The sequence below is a fragment of the Bubalus bubalis genome, chromosome 23 (assembly GCF_019923935.1).
Source record: "Bubalus bubalis isolate 160015118507 breed Murrah chromosome 23, NDDB_SH_1, whole genome shotgun sequence".
Classification (NCBI taxonomy): Eukaryota; Metazoa; Chordata; class Mammalia; order Artiodactyla; family Bovidae; genus Bubalus; species Bubalus bubalis.
Genome location: NC_059179.1, coordinates 44,178,736 through 44,205,834, shown reverse-complemented (window position 1 = coordinate 44,205,834; position 27,099 = coordinate 44,178,736). Strand labels below are relative to the sequence as shown.

General features: G+C 50.5%; 1 protein-coding gene across 5 annotated transcripts in view; it reads right to left on the bottom strand.

The window, feature by feature from the left end:
* LOC102413256 (phospholysine phosphohistidine inorganic pyrophosphate phosphatase) overlaps positions 1-27,099 on the bottom strand; it is a 127,023-nt gene that overhangs the window by 84,048 nt on the left and 15,876 nt on the right. For 4 of the 5 annotated variants that reach the window (XM_045164204.1, XM_045164206.1, XM_045164205.1 and 1 more), the window contains exons 2-5: positions 25,965-26,152; positions 24,306-24,459; positions 15,340-15,403; positions 14,385-14,477 (exon numbers count right to left, since the gene is read on the bottom strand). In XM_045164204.1, the coding sequence (XP_045020139.1) occupies positions 14,385-14,477; positions 15,340-15,403; positions 24,306-24,459; positions 25,965-26,152 (499 nt within the window). Of the gene's footprint in view, positions 1-13,827; positions 14,241-14,384; positions 14,478-15,339; positions 15,404-24,305; positions 24,460-25,964; positions 26,153-27,099 lie in introns of those variants that run through there. The other variant, XM_025274396.2, reaches the window with a different exon arrangement.

Genomic DNA, 27,099 nt, shown 5'->3' with positions numbered 1-27,099 from the left:
ACACTTGATGAGATTAAATCCAGGTAAGACAATGAGGAAAAAAAGATTGATGAACTTAAAGACACAGCGATAGAAACGATCCCAAATGAAACACAGAGAGAAAAGATATATATATTTTTAAGAAAATGACCAAATGACGAAACTTCAAAAGGCCTGGAATCCCTGAAAGCAAGATGTTCAGAGAGGAGACAGAAACAATATTTGACGAAATATTGTCTGAAAAATTTCCAAACTCAACAAAAATGATAAATCCACAGCTCCAAGATCCCAATCAATACCAAGCACAAGACACATGAAGACAGTTACATTGAAGCACAACACAGGCAAATTGCTCAAAACCAGGGACGAGGAGAAAAACTTAAAACCAGCTGGAAGACTTAGAGTGAACTTATGGTTGCCGGGCGGAAGGACGGGGAGGGGGGATAGAGAGTTTGGGATGAACAGGTGTACACACTGCTATATTTAAAATGGATAACCAACAAGGACACTTAAGAGGCCCAGACCATAGAACTGCTCAACAGTTACCAAGCAAGAGTCAGGGGCGAGGGCCACAGTCAGCATTCCTGTTGCTGAAACCTCAGTCATCACTGGTGGATGTCCTTTCAACATAACAACCTGTGCGATGAATACCACCATTTAAATGGATTCGTATTCTTTACATGAAAGTGAAAATGGCTCAGTCGTGTCTGACTCTTTGCGACCCCATGGACTACACAGTCCATGGAATTCTCCAGGCCAGAACACTGGACTGGAGTGGGTAGCCTTTCCCTTCTCCAGGGGATCTTCCCAACCCAGGAATCGAACCCAGGTCTCCCGGCACTGCAGGCGGATTCTTTACCAGCTGAGCCACAAGGGAAGCCCAAGAACACTGGAGTGGGTAGCCTATCCCTTCTCCAGTGGATCTTGCTGACCCAGGGATCGAACTGGGGTTGATTCTTTACGTAAATAAATGTATTTTTAAAGAAGAAAAAGAGCAGCCTCCCTCACTCAACTACCGCACTGATTAAACGCTTCAAAATATTTTCAGGAAACGATTCTGCTAGTGCAAGTCAAGTCTAACACATCAGACACCAAACACATTCCAAGTCTGATCAGAAATGTCCTTGGTCGGAGGTCAGACAGCCCGAGGAACCGGGCTCCTGGGGCACAGTGAGTGTCCCGATGTTGACGGGGAGACAGGCTTTGAAACTGACAATTCTTCTTAAGTTTCTCTGAAATTCAGACCCTGGGTAGGGCCAATCAGTGAACAAATGCAGAAACCAAAACCAAGAAAAGTAAAAATGATACCTGTGAAGCAGTCACAAACTAGGGGACCCTTACCCGTCTATTTGAACTCTGCCTGTGAGGAGTCCAGATGGAATGTCCCTTCCATCTTGGAGTGGTAGGGGTGGAGACAGGGAATACAGAGGCCGGCCCCATGCGGCCACCAGACTTGTCAGACTGAGCTCAAGGCTCAGATGGGACCAGAGAAAGTCGGCCCGGGGTCCCAGCTGTGCGATAGGCTAGCCCTGCAATCTCGTGATCCACTTCAGTCTGTACAATGGGTACAACTAATGTGGTATTTAAACAGAAACATGGAAGTTAAGCATCCAGGGCAGTGCCTGGACATAATAAGCTATCTGTACATGTTTAAAAGGAAAATATATTAGGAAACGTTTTATTGAGTAAACTCCTAATCTAGCCCTATTAGAGACAGTCCACAGCCCTCACGACGGGCCTCCAGTGCCCCAGCCCTTCTGTATCGGGTCCTCTATGGGCCGGGCGGTGGGGACAGAGTGACTTAGAAACACAGTCCCCACCTTATGAAGCTCCCGGTGGAAGGCAGAGGACAGATGTTCATGAGGTAATTTCACACACACATAGCCAGGACCCGCAATAAAGCACAGGGAGGAAAAAAAGCAGGATGTGGTCAAGCCTGACCTCGTGGGGCTCACAGTGGTCAGGGAAGGCTTCCTGGAGGAGGTGAGGTTTTGAGTTTGGATCTGAAGGGAATGAGGTATCAACCAGGCTAGCAGGTATAGGAGGAGGAAGGGTGAGAGCCTTCCCCGAAGAAGACACCACACGTGTGTCAACCATACGTCAATAAACCTGAAGCAAATGTCCTTGGAAGCGTCTCCCGAGTGGGCCTTCAGATAATGAGGAATCGTGAGGCGCTTGTGGACAAGGGGACAAAGGCTGAGCTGGTGCTGCCCCAGGCGCCAGGGAGGCAGTTTCAGGTGAACACGAGGGTTTTCTAACAATTAGCACGGACTGCCTCAGAGGTACCAGACCCTGGTCACTTAATCATATTCCAGCAGAGACCAGAGGGACCTCCGTCAGAGAAGCTACTGAAGGACACGGGCCTGCGGGAGCGTGAGCAGGTGGCTGATGACCACGAGGGCTGAGAATTCCGCTGACCGCTAGGAGCTGCGCCCCCTGCGGGACATACGAGGTACCTGAAATACATTGCATTTCGTCCCAAACTTCATACAGCTCTGGACTTTCCTCCACCAAACTCTTGTTCGCCAACGTGTGTTACACATACTATTGATGCGTGATTTGATTTTAGGTAGAACAGAATGTACATTTTTAATACAACCATTAGTATTTATTTTTAGAGTAATCTATTTATGGTGAGTGATTCTGGTTTCCCATTTAGAGTAGGGATCGAAAGTTTCTTTTAGACACTTAAGTATATAGAATGAATCAATTTTAAGAAACATTAAGTTAATAATAGTGCCACAGGCAAGTATTTGGATATGGTAAAGCTGGAATTTTTTTTTTTTTTTTTTTTTCTAGAAAGTGATGCTGGGGAAAACACCATCAAATCCAAATGGGTTCATTTTTGTGTCTACGAGGTCCCATGCAGCTGTGTGTAAATCATCCATCACCCAAGAAGAAACAACCAGTGGCAACCCACGTTCCTTGAAGTGGGACCCGCCCCAGAGACGCTGCACACACACGCGAGTCTAAGGGTACCTGCAAAGCCAGGGTCACCTGGGCAACCACACAGCTCACCTGGCCGGAGAGGCCTAGGCAGCAGGCCGGCCACAAGCTCCAGTGGGAGATTCTGTTTTGACTTCCCAGGGAGTTGTCCTGACACTGTCAGGCCAGCCTCTAAACATCCACTGCGGTTCCAGCTCAGGACCCTGTCCACTGCTGCCAGGGGTCCCGGGGGCCACCTTGCTACAAGGCTCCTTGGAAATGAAATGGTCTTCCAATTATTAAACGTCATGCCTGGCATCTTTCATGCTCTGGGGGAAATACAATTTTGTGCACACACACACACGTACATGCAGCAGAAATTCCTCCCCACTCAAAACAGAAGCTCTGGGCCTTTCTGGGTGAGAATGTTTGCAGGCAGGACCCATGGAGGCAGAACCAGGGAAACCTGGGCCATTGGAAGAAGCTCACCGAGGAGCAGCAGCTACGGTTCTGCCTGACAACCCAACGGCTAAGCCCTGGCAGAGCCCAGAGCCATGGGTGAGCGGGGGGAGGGGTAGGGAGCAGGACCCCCTGGGTCTGCAGCCCCGGCTCAGCGAGGCCTGTCTGGGCCAGCTTGTGGGTTCCGCATACCAAATGCATTCTGGCCCCTGGGGAATCTCACAGATTTACTATCGGTGAAGGGCAATAACCACGCAAGGAGGAGCAATTATTGCCAAATCATTTAGGATTTAAAAAATCATTGGCAAGAAGATAGAGGTCAAGAGGTGCGCTGTCGGGGGAAATAAAAAAACCCTACCTGTCAGGCCTGGATTGCACTCCCTTTCTGACTGCAATACGGTGCAGGGAAGACGGAGACACGCACACCAAGCGGTCGGCTCCCACGGAACAGAGATCCGGGAGCCGGAGGCAGCACCAGAGCCCTTGAGGTAGGTTTTCAGGTCTGGGTTCAAGATGCAGAATTCATTTGTCCTTCTTAAATATCTATCTGCCCACCATGGTCTCCTCTTCCCGCCATCCTATTTGCCAGGGGAAGAACCCATTCCAACAAGTGGCGATGTTTGGAACACAACTTCCAGTGAACGCCAAAGAGCTTTCCCAAGAAAGTTCACTTCTCATGAAATGTCTAGTGACTCCCAGGCTCTGCCAGGAGGAACACTTCTCCCCGCCATGGGGTACCAAACAGCAGGGCTGGTGGTGAAGGAGCAGTGGACTCAGCCTGCACTTCAGCCCCTTGGGACCCGGACTCCTACTTAGAGACACCTCGAGAAAACACCTAGCTCTGGGAGGAGCCCCAGACCCTCAGCCTGCAGGCTCACCTCTGGAGGCCGGTCATCACTGAGGCAGCTCCCCCACCGTCTGACACACTCGTAAGGAATATATCAACACAGCAAAACCCCAAGTGGCTATTTTATATAAAGCAAGAAACAATGATATTGGTGAGGATGTTGGGAAATGAGGACTGGCAAGGACAGCTGTGAGGAAGCCGAATCGCTATGGCGTTTCTGAAATAGAAATGAGCAATGTGCACCATGGCATGGCAACCACAGCCCCAGGATCTCTAGGAAAACAATTTAAAATGTACCAAAGGAATACGAGGGTGTTCACGAGGCTTATGTACAAGAGGGAAACTGGAAGCAATCTAAATGTCCAACTCCTGAGGACGGCGAAAGCACGTTGCGGTAGCAGGGGGTTGGGAGAATAGACCTGTGCTTAAGAACATTATGGTAGTCCCTGTGACAGAGTGCTCTGTAGCCACAAAAATTACTTTGTGGAAGTGCCTGAATCTGCACCAAGGAAACTGTTCCCAATGTTACAGGGCAGGGATGGAAATCAGGTTTCAAACAGCAGATGCAGGATTATCCAACTTTGTGTTAAAAACATGTGTATGCATGCATGCTAAGTCGCTTCAGTCATGTCTGACTCTTTGTGATCCCATGGACTACAGCCTGCAGGCTCCTCTGTCCATGGGATTCTCCAGGCAAGAATACTGCAGTGGGTTGCCAGGTCCTTCTCCAGGGGATCTTCCTGACCCAGGGAACGAACCCATGCCCCTTACGTCTTCTGCAATGAGAAGCAGGTTCTGTACCACTAGTGCCAGCTGGGGAGCCAGAAGCCCCAAAATGTGTGCACAGACCCCCCGCCCTCCAAATTGGAAAGACTAAGCGTGATTTGTGTTATTCCAAGTTAGGGAATGAACTTTTTTTTTTTGCCCTTGTACTTTCTGGATTTTATCCACCTCCTTTAACAAATATGAGTTACCTCATCATCAGAATTTTTTATTTTTAATTGTGTTTTGAGGAGAAGGAAAGCAAAATCTACTTTAAAAGGCGTTAGGGGAGGAAACGTCTTAGGGAAAAGCTGAGACAGGAGGTTTTAAAGGTCCCTTATGTCTGAGAAAAAGCACCAAGGCAATCCCAGGTCTGGCATTTCCTGGAACCCACCCCCTACCCAAGGCTGGAGGCAGAGCCAAGTTCAAAGCTGGGCTGCAGCAGCTCAGGCCCTGTCTCTCCCGGGGCTCCCACCGCCCCAGCAAGTGGTCCCCAAGCTGACACCCAAAGACCAGGCGCCCAGCTGGTGGGGAGGATGGGCTGGAAGAGGGCTCGGCCGACAAAAGGGAGAAGACGGGCCTTCCATGCAGACATTCACGCCACACCCACAGGCTTCCCCGCCAAGGGCACAGACTGTCCCCATGGCCCACACTTCGAATGAATGCCCTGAGAACCAGGGAACAAAACGATGCAGCAAAGTCCTTGACTTATGCCTGGTTCTCTTTGACTAAACCCACAAACCTCGTCCCCATTGTTTTTTTTTTTGGATACGCTGGGTCTTGGTTGCGGTATGTGGGATCTAGTTCCCTGACCAGGGATTGAACCTGGGCCCCTGCATTGGGAGCACAGAGTCTCAACCACTGGAGCACCAGGGAAGTCCCCTTGTCCCCACTGTCGATAGGCTGTCCTCAGAGTACTCACCATTACCACCCGCAATCTTGTCTAGCTTTATTTTCTACATTCTGCCAACAAGACATATTTTAACATTTTTTTCAAAACGGAATATATCACGCTACTAAATATACCTTTTCAAAGCCAAGCGTTCTGACACGTCACTGCCACCACCCTGAGAACTGGGGAGCAGCAGAGACCCAGAGGCACTGGGGGCCTCACTCCACGTCTGCAGGGAATCCTGGCTCCAACAGCAGCTTTCATGTGACCGCCCCGCAGTGCCCTGGTTCTCAACTGGGGGCGATTTTGCTCCCCTGGGACATCTGGCAACGTCTGGGAACACCTGTGGCTTCACAATTGGGGGACGATGGGGGTTGAAAAAAGAAAGTGAAGTCGCTCAGTCGTGTCCGACTCTTTGTGACCCCATGGACTGTAGCCCACGGGATTCTTCAGGCAAGAATACTGGAGTGGGTTGCCATTTCCTCTTCGAGGGGATCTTCCCAACCCAGGGATCGAACCCAGGTCTCCCGCATTGTAGGCAGACGCTTTACCGTCTGAGCCACCGGGGAAGTTGGAGGATGATGGGGGTTACCCTCACCACAAATAATGATCTGGCCCCAAAATGTCAACAGTGCCAAGGCTGAGAAACCCTGCCGTATCCTTAAGATGGGAACACAAGCACACGACGGGGACTGGAGTAAGGATTTCACGAAGTACGCGGGAACGTGACAGGTCCCAGGTGCCTCAGCTTCCTTATCTGTGAAATGGCGTCCTCAGCTCCAGGCTGCCAAGCGCTGGCTTCTGGTGCTCAGCACTGTGGTCTGAACGGTCTCCATTTCCATTAAACACCCACAGTGTGCAGGTGATGGAGTTTCTTAGGATCATGGAAAACTGCCAAAACCTTCGCATCATTTGGGCTTTGGTATGCAGCAATAAAATCACCCACTGATTCAGAAGCCTTCAACTATGAGAATTAGGTATTTCTTGAAGTAACCTTTAAGGTCTGTTATTCTTTGCCTTATTAGCGAATCCCAGAAAGGCCCTGGTTACCTCGAAGAGGCCGGCCTTTCCAATATATTAGAGTAATCCCGGCAATCTGTTATTTCTAGGCTATCGAGGAAAGGTTAAAATGAAAATTGGATTTGGGGAGTTATAGCCATTCCGAGTGCAGGTGGAAAACTCCTCGGCAGCGAGAACTGGGTCTGGGCCTGGGAAGAAGCAGTTATCAAGGGAAATGACTGGTGATAACTTTATTGATTAAAGCAGCTTGAAAAATGTAAGCTTTGCCACAGCCTGGCACTTGAGCGGCAAGATAGCCCCTCACGGGCATTTCTCATTAAAAATAGAGAAGCAGGAGCAGACAATTATTACCCTGTGCATAAGACACAGTTCATTCAAAATGGCCTTGTTTTGAAATACCGCTTTAAAATGTCTACAAATCCTGAGGCTTGAATAACATTAATGGACAATTCAGAAAAAGGGGTGGGGGGGTGGTGTTAAGAACATGCCTTTGCCCATCAACTGTCAAGAGGGGGAGACAGAGAGGATGATAACGCGGGAGGGAAATAAGAGGCAGCTTTGTCACCTGGGCTCAGAGCCACCAGAGAAAACAATTCCCTAGTGACCCAGGGCCACAGAGGCTCACAATGCGTGGACAGCACAGTGGCCACGCCAGGAATTCAAACCCCCAAACCCCCCACCCCGGTCCCCACGGCCCTGGCATCCGCCTGAACCTCAAAGAGCCTCAGTGCCTCATCGGGGGCTGTGGGGAGGGCAGTTTCTCATTCAGAATGTGAAAGATGCTGACCAGGAAAGTACCTGGAAAACACCAAACAAACCAACACAAGGTGGGAGGAAAGGGGATTAACCAAGCTCAGCTCTGCAAAGACAACCGAGACCTTATCACATCTTTATACTCGGTTCTTCTGGTCTTAACTTCTAGGCAGTGACAGTCTGCTGCTTTGCTGGCTGGGGGAGGTGGGGGAGACTGCCAACAGTCGGCTGTGACCACAGTGCTGACGTAATTCTAAATACTGATTTTTCTAACTCATATTATAACAGCAACCTTTCTCCCACTCTATTAAAAAAAAAATGATCTTAAGAATGTATTCTTTCAAATTCCCTATGAGCAGGACACAAATGTTACGTAGTTGCTTATATTTAAGAAATGGAAAGCCAAGCTATGATATTTATAAAGAAGGACTATGTGACGAGAGATGGGTGGGAAGAGTAGGGAAAGGCCAGAAGCTAGAAGTCCTTGAAAGTATCTTGTTTCGTGGATCTGATTTCAGATCCATGTGAATTTTTACATAACTGTAAAACAAATTTAAATGTTGGAAAGCAAATCCCTTAAAAATTGGAAATACAGTGAGTTCAAGGAGACTCCTGTTGGTCACACACACACACACACACACACACACAGTGAAATAACAGTGGCTTTAAAAAAACAGTTTTGGGGGACTTCCCGGGTGGTCCAGTGGTTTAAGAATCTGCTTTCCAAAGCAGGGGACGTAAGTTGGATCCCTGGTCAGGGAATTAAGGTCCCGTATGCCTTAGTTGGGCAAGCAAGTAAGCCTACAAGCCGCAACTACTGGAGCCGGTGTGCAGAGACCCCACACTCCACGAGAGAAGCCGCCGCCGTGAGAAGCCCGCGCTCCGCAATGAGAGGCAGAGGCAGCTCGTAGAGGCTCCTGCCAGTCAAAAATGCGAGCCTTGGACACGAGCAACTGCAACGGAGTAGACACACCGACTGTGCTTTTACCTATCTATTTATAGTGCTACAGAGTTTTAAATCCCCAAGGTGTTGGGAGAGTGCTAGAGAGCCAACTCACACTGAAAGCTCATAAATAATAGCAAAGAAACAGGCATTTGTCTTGAGTTTCGTACACGAACTGTACTTTGGGGGAAATCACATGATGGGTGGGGAGTTCCCCTATACAGAAGTCATCCAGAGAAAAGGAGAAGCAGGAATGACACAGGATTCAAGCATCACCGTTTTGCAGAACTCAGTAGATACATGGGGTCACGTGCCCATCACTCACAGCTGCTAACACCACAGGAGACACCTGGGCCCTGGAGGAGGACGCACCATCCCTGTAAAGCAGTCGTCGGAAAACTGAAACCGACGCTCAGCAAGCTGCCCGGTCTAACTATCAGCACACAGGAAACCCAGGCAGCGTGAGACAGGACAGCGCTGAGGCGCAATCCACAAAATCTGGGCTGTGGGAGCGCCACAGGACCAACAGCCCAGACGCTTCCTCACGACGCTGCAAGGAATCCAAGAGGGAGACGGGGACGGTGTGGGAACGGACGGATGAGCAAACGCTGGGGAATCACACCAACCAGTCACAGTGCCAGGACCTCGTTCAGGTCCTGATGCAAATTGCAAGCGATGCAGCAATTATATGACAACCAGGGAAATGTGAATAATGGCTGGACATTTAAAGGTAATAAGGGATTATTAGGATTAAGACTTAGATGTCATAATGACACTATCTGTGTTTTTAAAAGATTTCCTATCCTAGAGACACTTGGAAATATTTGCAGATGAAGTGATGATTTGCATCTGAGGGATGATTCAAAATGAATGGGGGAGAGAAGAGATAAGTGTATAGATTAAATGAGTGGCTGAGTGAAAGAAAGTGAAAGTGTTAGTCACTCAGTCGTGTCTGACTCCTTGTGACCCCATGGACTGTAGCCTGCTAGGCTCCTGTGTCCATGGAATTTTCCAGGCAAGAATACTGGAGTGGATAGCCATTCTCTTCTCCAGGGAATTTTCCCAACCCAGGGAGGGAACTCTGGTCTCCTACATTGCAGGCAGATTCTTTACCATCTAAGCCACCACACAAGTCCTAAACAAGCAGCTACTCATTTCCAAAGGGGTCCCAATGGTCAAATATGGGACAATCTGGGCAAGAAAATGACAGCAGGCATGGATTGTGACTCATGGAATAAAACAGAGATCCTTGAGTCCATGTTGGAGTAAATTAAAAGGCAAGTGGGAGGAAAAGGAAAGCTCTTCCTTACAGTAAATTCTAATGAATAAATATAGAGGAACCACGGAGATGGAAAATCACCACTTGGCAAACACCACGGCAACAACTGTTACAAGTGCGAGCTGTGCGTGGACGCTGAGATCAGGAGAGGAGAAGAATGACTTGTAAGAGGATATTCACATGGGACTGAAACACTCCCCCGCCCAAGACACTGCTGGTCACAAGGGACACAGCGACTTTGCAGTGGAGAGCAGGGCACCTCCGATGGGGGTCTAAGTGGCCGCCACCAACAATGGGCAGAGTGCCCGCCTGTGCCTCCTGAAGGGCCAGGGGCCAGCAATAAAATGCATGACCAGGATTAAATATGCCAGAAATGCAAAACCTACACTTAAGTCATGAGGAAACAGCAGGGACATTCTATGAAAAAACTGGCCAGTACTCTTCCAAAGGGCTTTCCAGGTGGCGCTACTGGTAAAGAACCCGCCTGCCAATGCAGGAGACACAAGAGAGGTGGGTTTGATCTCTGGGTTAGGAAGATCCCCTGAAAAAGGGCTTGGCAACCCACTCCAGTATTCTTGCCTGGAGAATCTCATGGACAGAGGAGCCTGGTGGGCTACAGTCCAGGGGTCTGCAAAGAGTCAGACACGACTGAAGTGACTTAGCATGCATGCACTCTTCCAAAACTGCCAGGGTCCTGAAGGACAAAGACAGACAGGAACGGCTCACAGTAAAGGGTGTGGGGTGGGGGCAGGGGGTATGACACCAATACAGCATGTCCAGAAACAGAGGGTCCCGGGCTAGTCAACATCGGAGTCAAGGCTGATTTCCCGCTTTTATAGTTGTCTGGTTCTCGTTACGGAAGATGTTAGCCTTTGGGGACGCTCTAAGGACACATGGGAATTCTCTGCACTATTTTTGCAACCTCTCTCTGTGTGGGAAATTGCTTCAGAATGAACAGTTAAACACAGTTTTTAAAAGTGCTTATTAGCTGATAATTGCTGATGGATACCTGGGGTCTCATTATGTTCCTCTCTCAATGTCAACAGATATTTGAAACGTTCCATGAAAGAAAGTTAAAGAGAGACTGGTTTAAAAGACAAGACAACCTTATTTGGATTCAATTCAAAGAAATCTACATAAAAGACATTTCTGAGACAGCCAGGGAAATTTAAATATGAGCTGGTATTAGATAATACTAAGGAATTACTACTGATTTTCTTAGGGAGGGGTTTTTTTCTTTTAGGTATGGCTTTTTTTCAACATGAAAAAATAACATAAAAGTTACCAATGTAGCCATTTTAAAGTGTACAAATCAGGGGCATTAAAGTACACTCACAATGTTGTAAAACCATCACCACCTCTGAGTTCCAGACATTTTTATCACCCCAAAAGGAGACTTCATACCCACTGGCACTCACTCCCCATTCCTCCACACTCCCAGCCCCTGGCAACCACTAATCTATGAATATTTTATGTCTCTATGGATTTGCCTATTCTGGATATTGGACTTTCCTGGTGATTCAGCAGTAAAGAATCTGCCTGCCAATGTAGGAGCCCTGGGTTCGATTCCTGGGTCAGGAAGATCCCCTGGAGAAGGAAACGGCAACCCAACTCCAGTATTCTTGCCTGAGAAATCCCTCATGGAGAGGAGCCTGGCTTTCTGCAGTCCTTGAAGAAAGCTGAGTGCCGAAGAATTGATGCTTTTGAACTGTGGTGTTGGAGAAGACTCTTGAGAGTCCCTTGGACTGCAAGGAGATCCAACCAGTCCATTCTAAAGGAGATCAGTCCTGGGCGTTTTTTGGGAAGCATGATGCTGAAGCTGAAACTCCAATACTTTGGCCACCTCATGCAAAGAGTTGACTCATTGGAAAAGACTCTGATGCTGGGAGGGATTGGGGGCAGGAGGAAAAGGAGACGACAGAGGATGAGATGGCTGGATGGCATCACCGACTCGATGGACATGAGTTTGAGTGAACTCTGGAAGTTGGTGATGGACACGGAGGCCTGGCGTGCTGCAATTCATGGGTCACAAAGAGTCGGACACGACTGAAATGACTGAACTGAACTGGGGTTGCAAAGATTCGGATACAACTTAGCAACTAAACAAGTCTGGACACTGCATGTAGTATATAAATATTAAATATATACATTGTGGCCTTTCGTGACTGGCCTTTTTCACTTACCATGTTTTCAAGGTTCATCCACGCAGCAGTATTTTTCATTATTTCATTCTTTTTACTGCTGATATATTCCACTGGAACAATAGACCACATTTCCTTCACCCAGTCATTTGTTGATGAACACGTGCATTATTCCCACCTTTTGGCCACCGTGAACAGCGCTGCTCTGAACATTCATATGTAAGTTTTTCTTTGAACATTGGTTTTCAATTCTTTTGGATATATACCTAGGAGTGGAGTTGCTGGGGTCATACAATAATTCCACCTTCAGCTTACCATGGAACTGCTTTCCATAGTGGCTGTTTTTCAGAGTGGGTTCTCCATTTTACATCTGTACCAGTATTCCTATATTAGGGTTCCAATTTCTCCACATCCTCCCAGTTCAGTTCAGTCACTCAGTTGTGACCGACTCTTTGCGACCCCATGGACTGCAGCACACCAGGCTTCCCTGTCCATCACCAACTCCCGGAGCTTACTCAAACTCATGTCCATTGAGTCGGTGATGCCATCCAACCATCCCATCCTCTGTCGTCCCCTTCTCCTCCCGCCTTCAACCTTTCCTAGCATCAGGGTCTTTTCCAATGAGTTGGTTCTTCGCATCAGGTGGCCAAAGTATTGGAGTTTCAGCTTCAGCATCAGTCCTTCCAATGAACATTCAGGACTGATTTCCTTTAGGATTGACTTGACTTGACATCCTCCCAACGCTTGTTATTTTCCTTTTAAACTATTATGGTGGTCCAAGTGGGTGTGAGGAGGGATCTCACTGTGGTTTTGATTTGCATTTCCTGAATGAGAGATGATGCTGAACAACTTTTTGTGCTTTTTCATTACTGGTAAATGTCTTAATGCACTGCAATCAGGTCAAAAACAACCATCTCTTTTTGAAAGGCATACTACGATCTGAAAGGCTGTAACATTAAGTACGGGATTTGCTTTATAATACAGCAGCAAAAAAAAAAAAAAAAAAAGTAAATTTCCAAAAAGAACAAAAAGGGATAGAAGAAGGGAATATGATATAATCTTTTAAATGTTGCATCTGCGTGATAGACAGATGAGGAGAATCACTGTGTCTTTCTGCTTTTGTGCATGTTTGAAATTTGCCACAAGAAAACGAATTTTAACATTTGTCACGATGAACTGAAGTCGAGTAAACCAGGTTATTTATTCCTGTCACCTTCAAAACTTGTGTTTTGAACGAGTGAAATAAATTCCTGCTCTACCAGCCTCACAGGGTACTGCCCGTGAGGGACCCCAGAGACCTGTGCTTTCTGATTTCCAGGCGCGGTTTGGGTGCGGGGTTTCCAGACTTCACGGCTGTGTGCTCTTTTTCTAAGCATCGTGAGAGACCAGCGCTCTAGACTGGAGCACGTGTGGGAAATTCCAGTCCAACAGGGAGGAAGCAGCAAGGGGACCCTGGGGGCACCAGCCTTGCCATAGGATGCTGACACGGTCCCGTGGTGCCCTGTCCAAAACGGACAGCAGGAGTCCCAGGCCGCCTGCAGACACATACCCGCTGTTTCTTCAACGACGCTGTCAGGACCCCACCGGCCGGAGGGGACCGGCTCACTCTACCCGGGAAGCGGGGCGGGAGGACACTAAAATCATAACTGCTTTTTTTTTTTTCCTTCGGAGATGTATGTGTCAAAAGCAGTTATAATGTGGGACTTCCCTGGTGGTCCAGTGGTTAAGACTCTGTATTCCCAACGCAGGAAGCATGGGTTCAATTCCTGGTCGGAGAACTAAGATCCCGCAGGCCGACCGGTGTGGTCAGAAAAACAAGCTGTAATGTAAGGGTGGCCAGGTGCATGATTTTATTCCTGCATATTCTTTTCATCTTGCTGGACATTGTCTTTCCAATGAAGTAGTTTCAGTACACTGACCAGACTTGTCAATTCTAATCCTTCCAAAGAGGCAGCAAAAATCTTAGGAAAAGCCACAAGCATTTCTCTTTCTCACTGTTGTTTAGTTGCGAAGTCCTGTCCGACTCTTTGCGACCCTGTGGACTGTAGCCCACCAGGCTCCTCTGTCCTTGGGATTTCCCAGGCAAGAATCCTGGAGTGGGTTGCCATTTCCTTCTCCAGGGGATCCTCCCGACTCAGGGACTGAACCCTTACACTGATACTGATTTGATAGGTTGAGAATGTTCAGTGGGCCTCCTTGGCTGTCTTGCCCCATCTTCCCAGTCAGATCAGCTCTCATGCCTGGGGATGGAGGAGGGAGGGGGATACCAGCTTGGCTGCCTGAGCCCCCAGATTCATCTCACGCACCCAGGCTGCCCCCGGGGAGCACTCTGGCCTCCCCCGACAGCTGCCTCCACATACACACTTCGTGGGGAGCCGGCTTACCTCATGGGCTTCCACCCCCATCTCTTGCAGGGCGGACTTGAAAAACTCGGGGGAAGGCTTTCCCACCACCTCAGCTTCGATACCACAGGCATACTGGGGGAGAGAGAAGGACACGGCGTGGGCTGGGGACCAAGGGGTGGTAGGGGGGAACCCTGGCCTGGTGAAATCCTCCCCTGGGGAATCAAAAAGAAAAGGCCCCAGTGTGCACCCAGGGGCCTCCAAGGGGCAAGACACGCAGCCCAGAGGCACGCCTTGTGGGTGAGCGCCACAGCCAGGCTGCCCAGGGTGCTGGGGGCACCCCTACCAGGCCCCTGCCACCTGCCCGAGGGCCAGACGACCTCTGGGGCGTTAGGGGCTCTCCTCTGCATTCCCGCTTCTCCTCCCTTCACTTCTCCCCTCCCCCAGCTCTGTCTCAGGTCCTCCTCCAGCAGATAAAAGGCCCAGGGCCCCAGCCCTCCCACCTGAGTGCAGGTAGGCAGGTGCCAAGGTGGCAGTGACCCGGGGCTGACCTGGGCGGGGAGCCCAGCTGAGCCTGGCCCTGGAAACTGGAGGAGGGGACTGGGAAGGAGTCCAGCTAGCACACACGGAGTCTGAGGTGCTGCAGAAAAGCAGGGCGAGGGACGAGGCAGGTGCACAGGGATCTTAAGGAGTCAAGAACCCAGAGGAGAGGCGCAGAGCACGCCGGGAGGGCCAGCGGGGCAGAGGCCGGGGGTGCGGGATCAGGGTCCTGGGAGGCAGATGGGGAGGGAACGACAGGGAGCAGGGGGATGACCAGCGCAGCTGAGGGGCCAAGCTCCAGAGGAGGTGGAGGGCCAGGCTTGAAGCCGCAAACACGGCGTCCAACTTGGAAAACAAAGGCACTTGGGACTCCGAGCAACCCGTCTTCTCCAGGAAGACCAGGACATCCCAGAAGGCCCTGAGACTGGAAGAAGGTCAGGGGGACCCAGGCAGGTACCTCAAGCGCCTTCATGTAGGGACCGACATCGAGCATCAGGCCAGAGGTCTCCTTGTAGTAGCGTCTAGAAAAGAGCCAAGGGGAACAGGGTGAGCTGAGCCCAGGGACCTGGGAAGCGCCAAGGGAAAAACCGCCCTGTCCTGGTTCTGGGCTGGCCCAAGAGGGCTGTCACGGGCCAGGGTGAGGGCAGACGCCATGCTGAGAGTGACGGACGGGGGTCAGCACAACAGAGCCCAGCAGTGGCCAGCACACCGGGGCAGGGCGGGGGGAGGAGGCGGAGGGGAGAGATGGGGGGCCGGCAGCTCTCAGTCAGAATGGCCCCCTGCTGCCAGCCGTGTGGGCACCCCACCACAGTGATGAACGAGGGACCCCGGGGGCAGCTGGGTCCAGTTGCTAACACAGAGAAACACAAGTGACCTATGTTCTGGGAAAGGGCAGCTGGTCCACAGAGCATGTGGCAAACCCCTAATTGCTAATAATTAACCCCTAATTGCTGCCTGGAGAAGAAAACTCCATTAGTTCCACAGCATCTCCTAGCAGCCGGAGGGTCAGGAGAGGTGCCAGGCCTCACGGGCGCCAGATGCTTCTATGAGACAACAACTGTTTCTTCCCCGTCTCGCTGGAGGCTGAGACGGCTTGGCTCCCGGCAGCACCTCCCAAGACGGTCTCACCTCTTCCCTCCTGTGAGCACCATGCCCAGGCCACACGCAGACCCCTCGGGGCACACGGTGACCAAGCCCAGCTCTCTCGGAGCACAGCTGACTACAAAGTGGGGAGAAGGTGGTTTGCTCTGTGTGGCTCTGAAGAGATTGAGACCCATCACACCAGTTACCCCTCCCCCTTCCCACGACCGTCGAATCTGGGAGACATGAGACAACATGCGCGTGACCCAAATGCCCTTGGACAGATGAATGGAGAAAGGCGTGACACACACACGGTGGGGTATTACTTAGCCATAAAGAAAGTCATTTGCAGCAGCATGCACGGACCTAGAGATCATCACACCAAGTAAAGGAAGTCAGACAGAGAGACAAACGCCATACGATATCACTTATACGTGGAATCTAAAAGAATGACAAAAATACGCAGCATATGTGGAAAAGTAAAGAGAAGACTGGTGAAGCCTGCTGACTTCAGGGTTCAAACCCTCTTCTGACTTGCTTTTAACTGTGGGACTCTGGGTTGCGTATGCCCTCTGGGCCTCAGTTTCCTATTCTGTAAAATTGGTCAAAAGAAGGTCCAGTGCCTACCCTCGTGGGCTGCTGTGAGGCTTGAGCAAAACCATGCAGACAAAGTTCCTAATGTGATACCTGGGGTGAAGAAACCACTCCAAAAATGCAGCTACCCAGACTGAGATGGGCAATAAGATATGAGCCAGGGAAGAAAGAATGAACGCAGGTCTTTCCAGTTTGTGGGGGCCAGACCCTGTCCTGTGTCTACTGGAAATGGTGGGACCGAGCTCCCGGAAGCTGCTTCTAGCAGCTTCCTTCCTCTAGCTCTGCAGCATCCAGGGACTCTGCCTGCCCTTCTGGGCCCCACCTGAGGCCTCCAAGGCTGCAAGAGCCTGGCCACCCGCAGCGATCACCCGGCCCCTCGGGTGGGAGAAGCGCGCACCCTTTCTGCATCCTCACTGCCTGCCCCGGAAGCTTCTGTCCGGACGCAGGCTGGGCTGCAACCAAACTCTTGGCCTTGGCAAGGGCTGGTCCCCTCTGCCACTGCCTCGGGCCAGGCAGATCAGAGCCGGACTGCTAAAGCCGCGGGGGCCTCTTCCATCACGAACGGACCCAGTCTCCAAGTCAACCCGGGCCTCTCGGTCAGGGTCCAAGGCTCTGCACGCTAGGGGTTTGCCAGGAGGACGTGGCCCGGCTGGGAAGCTGCACACATGCAGGAAGGTGCCTGGGAGCCAGGAGAGAGCCACCGCTGCTTATGGAGCTGGGGACGCCAACGATCCCCTTTTTAAGGAAAGTGAAAGTGTCAGTCGTTCAGTCGTGTCTGACTCTTCACGATTCCATGGACTGTAGCCTGCCAGGCTCCTTTGTCCATGGAATTCTCCAGGCAAAAATACTGGAGTGGGTTGCCATTCCCTTCTTCAGGGGATCTTCCCGACCCAGGGACTGAACCCAGGGCTCCTGCATCTGCAGGCAGATTCTTTACTGTCTGAGCCACCAAGGGAGCCCCCCTTTTAAAAGCGTTGCCCCAAAACATAGGCTTAGAGGTTCCTAACTATCTTGGTCTTAAGTCTGGACTCCAGACATCTATCCTGCATTTAAACAGCCTCAAAATAGCGTTTGCTTTTATTTTTCCCCAGTTCCACAATAAACTATTTGGGTATGATGATTCCCTCAGTCGGGTCCAGGGTTTGAAGGACTGGCCAAGTAAAGCCAAATGTGGCCAAGAGGCAGAGGAGGGGCCAAGCTCCAGAGAAACATCAAGCAACCCCAGACACCGGGTAATGGGGCCTGGGCTCTCTCGGGGGGGCCGCTGGCATCCACTAACTCAGTCCCCCAAACGTAGGACGAAGCTGTCCCACACCCCTTTGCAGGGGACACTCTCAGACCCAGGCTGCTCCCCAGGGACTCCCTGTCTGGTGGGGAAGCGGACAGATCCACAGACAAATATGAAAGAACAGGACCTGGGTGACGGCAAGCGGAACCCGGTGCTCTGCGCACTCTGTGTGGGGAAGGCCAGGCATGCTGGGGAGGGGGGCGGCAGGGAGGCGTCCCAGAGGAGGAGGCATCAAAGCTGAGGCCTGAAGGTCAAGGGGGACGAGTGGAGGGGTCTAGACCCGGGGGCTCTCAGACTTGGTACCTTCCTGAGGACCCTGAGTGCCAGATGCCACTCCAGGCGCACGGGAGTCCATCAGATGCCCAGAGGCACCCCCTTGTCCACCCCCCTTGTCCCCTACGCTCCAGGAAATGCCCAGCCAGGGTGAGAGGGAAGGGAGCTGGGGGGGGTGGGGGGGGCTGAGGGCGGGACACGTTGAAGACAGCCGGGGCACCGAGGACAGAACCGAGGAAAGAATGCAGCCAGCACAGGAGAGGACAGCCCAGGCGCCAAGGAAAAAATTATGAAACAAGGCCGCTCTGTTGCAGCACACACGGCTCTGTCTGGAGCTGAGGATTCTAGGAGCCTCTGGCCCAGGACAGGCTCAGCTCTGAGCCGGCTGCAGGAGGTGGGAGGCGCACTGTGGAAGGGCCTCCCAAGGACACCCACGCCGCACCGCTTCTGCCCGATGCACCCTCCCCCGAGTCTTCCTTCCAGAGTGACAGGTACTGTACCTTCTTCAGTTTAAATTTAGTCCCGGTGGGAAGAAGAATCGGAACATGCAGCTGAAAAGATCCAATCAAAACCCTCTCTTTGCCACACTGATTTTTAGAACCTAAAGAAAAAAACTGACTTGCATAAATCTAGAAACCTTAATATTTCTTTTTATACTAAACGTGGACTTGCTTTCATAGGGCCGAGAACTTGTCTTTATTTCTTATTCATCCAGGAAAACAAAAAGGCATCTTAAGAAAGCCATCTGTTGGCCCAAAACATTTTTAGGGATACAGTAAATACTAGTACCCAAGTTAATTTTTCTTATTCCCCAAACACAAGAGATTTGATATATTTATCTTCTGTTACTGGCATAATAAAAGCCACAGCAGGTCAGGCTTGAACCTGAGTACTCCAGCCACAAAGAAGAAACTGTGGATTCCAGAAAGACAGGAAAAAGCCGGAGAGCAGCAGTCAGATAGATTTTATGCTTTATTCCTCTGCCCTCCCTTCCGATTATTCAGCACAGCCTCCCTTCAAAATGACCACTTGACCTTTCCCACAAGAGCCATTAACCTTCCATAGTCTGTCGCGTAAACAGCTTAATTTTCTGACGGAGGCATGACAGAAGAAATTACAAAGGCAATTCCCACTCTCGGTCCAAACAGATGCCAAATGTAAATCACTCCGTTTTCAGGACGAGGACATTCTGCCCCAGTGAATCCACCACCCTGCCTCCTTGGGGGCACCTCGTGGCCCCACTCAGGTGAAGGACGGCCCCTCATCCCCGGTGACCCTTACCTGGGTGTGACAGCTTCCTGCATCCTTGGGCTGTCCCAAGGGGCAACGACCTAAGCCCAGAAGCTGCCGGCTCCTTTCTCTGACTTCTGAGCATCCAACCAACAGCCCAAGTCAGAACCCCCAGCAGCTAGTGACCTCCTCACTAGCTGCTTACTCGGAAAACACATCTTTGCCTACTACTGAATTTATTATAGAAGTACAAAACTAAAAGAAACTGATACCATATATATTTTTTTCTTTTTCAACCACATACCTATTTTAACTACTATCCCTGATCTGGAAAAATAATTTTTAATAATTAAAGATAATTTTGAAGAAAAAAGTTTTAACATAAATGAGTAATAACAAAACTTCTTAATTGTGCTGTTCTTTAGCGAGGAGTTGGTAACTTTAGGGAAGCCTACAGGACCAAGGCAGGAATGTAAAAGAGTCAAGCTGGCCAGCTTCTGTGGTTCGCAGTGACCTAAACCGTAGAGATGGGAATACCAGACCACCTGACTTGCCTCTTGAGAAATTTGTATGCAGGTCAGGAAGCAATAGTTAGAACTGGACATGAACAACAGACTGGTTCCAAATAGGAAAACGAGTACATCAAGGCTGTATATTGTCACCCTGCTTATTTAAGTTATATGCAGAGTACATCATGAGAAATGCTGGGCTGGAAGAAGCACAAGCTGGAATCAAGATGGCCAGGAGAAATATCAATAACCTCAGATATGCAGATGACACCACCCTTATAGCAGAAAGCGAAGAGGAACTAAAAAGCCTCTTGATGAAGGTGAAAGATGAGAGTGAAAAAGTTAGCTTAAAACTCAACATTCAGAAAACGAAGATCATGGGATCTGGTCCCATCACTTTATGGGAAATAGATGGGGAAACAGTGGAAACAGTGTCAGACTTTATTTTGGGGGGCTCCAAAATCACTGCAGATGGGGACTGCAGCCATGAAATTAAAAGACGCTTACTCCTTGGAAGGAAAGTTATGACCAACCTAGATAGCATATTCAAAAGCAGAGATATTACTTTGTCAACAAAGGTCTATCTAGTCAAGGCTATGGTTTTTCCAGTGGTCATGTGAGAGTTGGACTGTGAAGAAAGCTGAGCGCCAAAGTATTGATGCTTTTGAACTGTGGTGTTGGAGAAGACTCTTGAGAGTCCCTTGGACTGTAAGGAGATCCAACCAGTCCATTCTGAAGGAGATCAGCCCTGGGATTTCTTTGGAAGGAATGATACTAAAGCTGAAACTCCAGTACTTTGGCCTCCTCATGCGAAAAGTTGACTCATTGGAAAAGAGTCTGATGCTGGGAGGGATTGGGGGCAGGAGGAGAAGGGGATGACAGAGGATGAGATGGCTGGATGGCATCACTGACTCGAAGAACATGAGTCTGAGTGAACTCTGGGAGTTGGTGATGGACAGGGAGCCCTGGCGTGCTGCGATTCACGGGGTCGCAAAGAGTCAGACACAAGTGAGTGACTGAACTGAATTGAACTGAAACCGCAGAAGGTAAGACCAGCAAGGAACTGTGGCAGCTAATTTTATGTCAACTTGGCTGGGCCAAGCTGCCCAGATATTTGGTCTAATGGTATCCTGGATGCTTCTGAGAAGATGTTTCTTGGATGACATTCACATTTAAATCAGTAGACTCAGTAAAGCAGATTGCCCTCCATAATGTGGTGGGCCTCGTCCAATTAGTTGAAGGCCCAACCAAAACAAAGTCTGACTTCTTCAAACAAGAAGGAACCTGCTGGCGGATAACCTTGGCACTCAGACGGCAACTCTTCCCTAAGTCTCCAGCCTGCTGGCCTATGCAGGAAAAACCTAGCCTCCACAATCAATTTCTCTTCATATACCCATCTTCCTCAACCTATGACAGGGTTATGTTCTGATAAACGCATCACAAGCTGAAAATATCGTTAAGTCAAAAATGCATTTTTTAAAAAATGCATTTAATAAGCCCAGCCTACTTTAAATGTACTCAGAACACTTATATTAGCCTATAGTTGGGCAGAATCATCTGACACAAAGTCTATTTTATAATAAAGCACTGAATATCTCATGTAATTTATTACTGAAAGTGAAACTCAGAATGGTGGTCTGGGTACAGAATGTTCGTACATGTATTAGCTGTTGACCCTCGTGGTCATGTGGCTGCCCGGGAACAGCCAGTGCCCAGCATCTGCCCTGCATCACAAGAGAGGACTGCATTGCATGTGGGAAAGGATCAGAATTCAAAATTAGAAGTAGTTTTTCTGACCATGCATAACTTTCATACCATAACCAAATCGAAAAGTTATCATTTGAACCACTGCTAAGTCAAGAACTGTTTGTATATACATCACCACACCCAGTTGGTTCTGTTTCTCTGGAGACCACTGACTAACACAGGATACAATTTTTTGCATGATAAACACACTGGAATATTTGCAGCAAGACAAAGGTCCGTCTAGTCAAAGCTATGTTCTTTCCAGTAGTCATGTATGGATGTGAGCGTTGGACCATAAAGAAGACTGAGTGCCAAAGAATTGATGCTTTCGAACTGTGGTGTTAGAGAAGACTCTTGGGAGTCCCTTGGATTGTAAGGAGATCCAACCAGTCCATCCTAAAGGAGATCAGTCCTGAATATTCATTGGAAGGACTAATGCTGAAGCTGAAGCTCTAATACTTTGGCCACCTGATGCGAAGAACTGACTCATTGGAAAAGACCCTGATGCTGAGAAAGACTGAAGACAGGAGGAGAAGGGGACAACAGAGGATGAGATGGTTAGATGGCATCACCGACTCGATGGACATGAGTTTGAGCAAAACTTTGGGAGATAAAGAAGGACAAGGAAGCCTGGTATGCTGCAGTCCGTGGGGTTGCAAAGAGCTGGACAGGAGTTAGCAACTGAACAACAGCAACAAGAGAAACGTATCTTCTCTTTCTTTAAATCTCTTTCACTTGCCTATTTTAAAAGAAGCACAGCCATGAAGAAATATTTCTCTACTGTACAAGATGTACAATATTTCTCTTGGTACAAGATGAACGTCAGCCGACCCTGAAGACTGGAGATGGGCAGGAGGTCACAGTGGGGTCTCCGCAGCACCAGAGCTGAGGGACCAGTGGCTCCACCGAGCGGCAGCGCATTCGGGAATGTGGGGCGAGTACCCTCAGATCTTCTGATGTTTCAAGAGAATCCAGAAATCCAGTTATTTTACGTAAAGTCTTCCAATTTTTAAAACGACCTCAAAAAAACTTAAGATCTTGTGTGGACCCAAAACCTGCTCCAGAATGGAGCCGAAAAGTGACAGAGCTCAGGCTCTGGAAGCACTCCTGGCCACCCCTGCACTGACCGATGGGGTGACCGTGGCCTACCTCACCTCCCTGTGCCTTGATACACCCATCTGCACAATGGCAATGATGCTGCCCACAGCTCACAGTGTCGTGGTCAGAACTAAACACGGTGAACTACACAGAAGGCTTAGCAATGGCCAGCAGCCAGATAAAAAGGCCCCCTCATGTCTACTGGAATAGCCACCCCTGTTCAGCAAGCAGAGGTAGGAAGTCCCCAGTCACCAGAAGCACCTAAGCTGGGAAAGGCTGCCCCAGAGACAGCCACAGAATTCCTGCCCTGCACACAACGCTGGGGTCGGGTTCCACAGCACCCCTGTGACTCTAAAACCCTAGTGCTGCTTCCATGGGGGACAGAAGAAACCTGCATCGCTTTCTGGAAAGCAACTTGGCAACATGCACGAAGAACCTCAAAAAACACACCTCACCCGAAATGCCAGAAAGAGGCTGATCACGGCCTTACTCAGGGAGAAAATCAGAAACAACCTACAACTCCAGGAGAGCCTGTAAAAAAAATTAACAGGAATAACCTCGCTGCAGAGACATCTACTTCTCACATGGAAGTGTTAGTCACTCAGTTACGTCTGCCTCTTTGCGACCCCGTGGACTGTAGCCCTCCAGGCTCCTCTGTCCATAGGATTCTCCAGGCAAGAGTACTGGAGTGGACTGCCATTCCCTCCTCCAGGGGATCTTCCCAACCCAGGGATTAAACTTGGGGCTCCCGCATTGCAGGTGGATTCTTTACCCCCTGAGCTACGAGGGAAGCCCTATTATATGCAAAGTGGTTCACAAAATATCCGGTGAACCACTAAAACCGCAAGGCAGAACTAGGTTGAGTTAGATACTGATGCTGTGAACACACCACGCGTAATGATTTCTGCACAGAAAACTGCTGGGAAGGACACACACAAAAATGCTGACTGCTGTTCTCTCCTGAAGTGGGACTGAAAATGCTCTTTTCCTCTTTTCACTCATCTGTATTCAACAGTTTTTCTTCAGTGAAGATGTGTTGTTCTTGGTGATAAAAGAGGTTAAGAGAAATAATCAACACAGTGTTTTGAAAGAGACGGTGAGGCCCAGGCTGCAGACTCGGACGAACACGTTGGTGACAAAATCAGAAGCTGACAGGCTGCTCCGCGACCAGAGGTGTGGGGCCCAGACAAGAGCCCACAGGCCCTCAAGCCTATTTTCACTGCTCGGGCGTCCGTCTCCTTGGCACAACCCATCAGCGCTGTGCTGTGTCCTGTGACAATGAAGGAAACTCGGGACGGCCACCCTGATCTCCAGGGGTCTCCTCTGCAGTGACCCGCCCCTGCCCCCAGCCACTCCCAGCCTTGTGGTCATGGGGAAGCCTAACCAACCAGCTGAAGACCAGGTCTCTGCTCAAAAATTATCAAAAGACAGGGATGACGAAATGATGGGGAAAAGGCAAGAAAAGGAGAGGGAAGGAAGAAGGAACCACACTGCGTCCACCCCATGCCCACCCTTCCTAGCTTCTCTGCTGATTCCTTAAGTCAGAGAGACCCATGGAGCATCGCCCGGAGTGGCCGGAAACGACTCCCCCCCCAGCTGACTTACCCTTTTCCCAGTGCGAAGAGCACAGGGTTTTCCAGCTCCATGAGCACCTGGAAAGCTTTATTCATGTTTTGATAAGAAAAGCCTTCTCCAGCGTCTGCAATTACGACACAGTTTGGGTTGGACGTGTCGATCTGATCAAATTCCGAGCGGACTCCTGAAAAGAGGGAGAGAGAAGGGTTTGATCCCTGGGTCGGGAAGATCCCCTGGAGGAGGGCATAGCAATCCACTCCAGTGTTCTTGCCTGAGAAATCCCATGGACAGAGGAGCCTAGCAGGCTACAGTCCATGGGATCGCAAAGAATTGGACACAACTGAATGACTTAGGAATAACCACCACCACCAAAGTCTGCAAGAGACTTTGAGATGCATCAGAAAGATAAAGGTGGATAGATGGATGGAGGGATGGGGAGATGTCTCATATAGAAAACATGGCAAAATGTCATTGGTAAAGTCAAGGTGAAGGGCAAACAAATATTCCAAATAAAATTATTTCAGCTTTGCTGTCTGTTTGAAAATCCTCATAACAAAAAGTTGGGGAGGGGGAGGTGGAATTCATCGACAATAAAACCTGAAAACGATTGAAAAGACAGGGACACATATGCAAAACACAGACGCAAGAGTACAGGTGACGAAGGGTGCCTGGCTTCCCCCACAGCTTCTTGAGCTCCAACATCTGCCTCTTGGACTCACTGATGAACGTTGTCTTCAAGGGGAACGCTGAGTTTCCCTCTCATCTCTGGTAGGTCCACCCCGACCCCTCCCTCTGCCCCTGCCCCGGGGAGGGGAGGTTTTTCTCTCTTAAATCTTTCTGCTTCTTTAAGGACCTGTTCTAAAGACACTGGCAAGGATCCCAGATCACAGAGGAAGCATTTCGAGAAAAACAGTTTCCAAAGGCTGGGCATGTCGCCCTCAACTGGCGCCAGAGCTGTGGACTCGGCCTCCAGACCTTCAGGAGCTCTCTCCATTTCTGGGAGTCCCCTACCCCTGTCCAGGGGTAGAAAAGCGTGCTTGCCTCTGCCGCAGGTTTGTAAATAACAACGCCAAGCGCAGAGGAAGAAAGCAGGAAGACAACAACAGAAAGGTGTCCTGAATTCTGAAGCATGTATTGTCTCTTCTTTTTAAATATTCAGAAGGTGCCAGGTAATACTGTTCTTTCTTCTTCATTTCAGCAAAACTCCCAGCTGAGGGTCAAAGGGACTCTGTCCTTGCCTTCAGACTGATGTTAGCAAGTAAACCTGTGCCATTAGCCAGCACGTGGGGCTGGTTTTTACAAATACGGTTCCGAAACCTACAGACCTAACTTTGCATCTGTTCTATTTGTCTGTCTATCTCTCTCTCTCTCACACACACACAGACACAGACCCCAGAGGATAAAATCTTGCCCCCTTGACAATTTCATGCCACCTTGCTCCATCCTGGATCACAGAAAACAGACTCAGGGTTTTCCTGCCTCCAAGGAGCCATATGGACCCTGCCTCTGACCACCACCCACCACCACCCCGACCCCTGGGCCCAGGATGATGCCAGGATGGATGGGGCCAGGGTCCCAGCACCAAGGCCCACGGGTCTAACAAGGGCCAGGTGCTCCCTCTGTGTCCTCCCCAGCCCCCAGCTGGAAAGGGGGCGCCTTCACCCCCCCAGCGGCCCAAGGGGGGCCTACCATCGTGGACGAGCAGGTGTGGCCGCAGGCCTCGCTGCTGCAGGATCAGGCAGGCGGCGGGGACTGGGGAGGTCACCTCGCCCTCGGAGACGTCGAAGCCCAGCTGCCGCAGCAGCCCCACCAGGTCTGCCTGCGACTTCTGCGACTCATTGGTGCAAAATCTCACCTTCAGCCGGGACCGTTTCAGCCTGCAGAGGGGAGACAGGCCGGGGAGGGGGCTGTCAGCAGGCAGCCCGGCCGCCCGGGGAGGGGCGTGGATGGGTGCTTCTTCTCCAGGGGAACAGTCCAGAGCAAGCCGGGTCTCCACGGGCCCCTGAACTGGGCCTCGACAGCCTTACCGGACCCTGGGGTTTCTGAGCTGGAGAAGACCCTTCTCATCCTCGCTGAGCTCGGCACACCTGAGACGCCCCGAGTTCCCACGTGACCTCTGCTTCTGCCTGGCTCACGGCCATGCCCCTCCACCCGGGACACACCGCCTCTTCACACGTGCCAATCCGCCCGCCTCCCGGGACCCACTCGACACCTCCCCGCACCTCACCGCACCACGCTGCTCAGCCTGGTGGAGGTCCCCTCTGAGCGTCCCGGCCACCCCTCCGGGCCCTGCCACCAGTGAGCATCTCCACTGAGCACCTGAGCTGACCCCTGAGTGTCCACATTTCTCCAAAACGCAAAGGCCGGGGACCACGCCTGAAGTGTGCTGTCTCGCCGCTGTCACTGAAGACAGGTCGGCCAGACAGAGGCATCGGGTGCACGGGCGAGCTAACGGGACAGGAGCCGGGGATGCCCGCGGCGTCAGCAGCTCCGACAGCCTGTCCGGGCTCACGGGAGGCCCTGCAGCCCCGCTGCACCCGGGCAGGCTCTGCGAAGGCCAAGTCACAAAAGCCGACGCCCAGAGAGAAGCCAGGGAAATAACACTGAACCCTTCTGCCAACAGCGACTGAGCACCTACTGACTGGCACATGGACATGCCGCAGTGCCCGCAGGCGGGCTCTCTGACCCCAGACCCTCAGTCGATGCGTAAGGTGGGAGACTGCACAGAGGAGGGGCACTGGAATCAGGACGAGAGGTGACGGGAAAGACCAAAGAGGTGAGGAGACAGGACGGCCAGGCAATGTGGGCAGGACAGGAGGCCTCC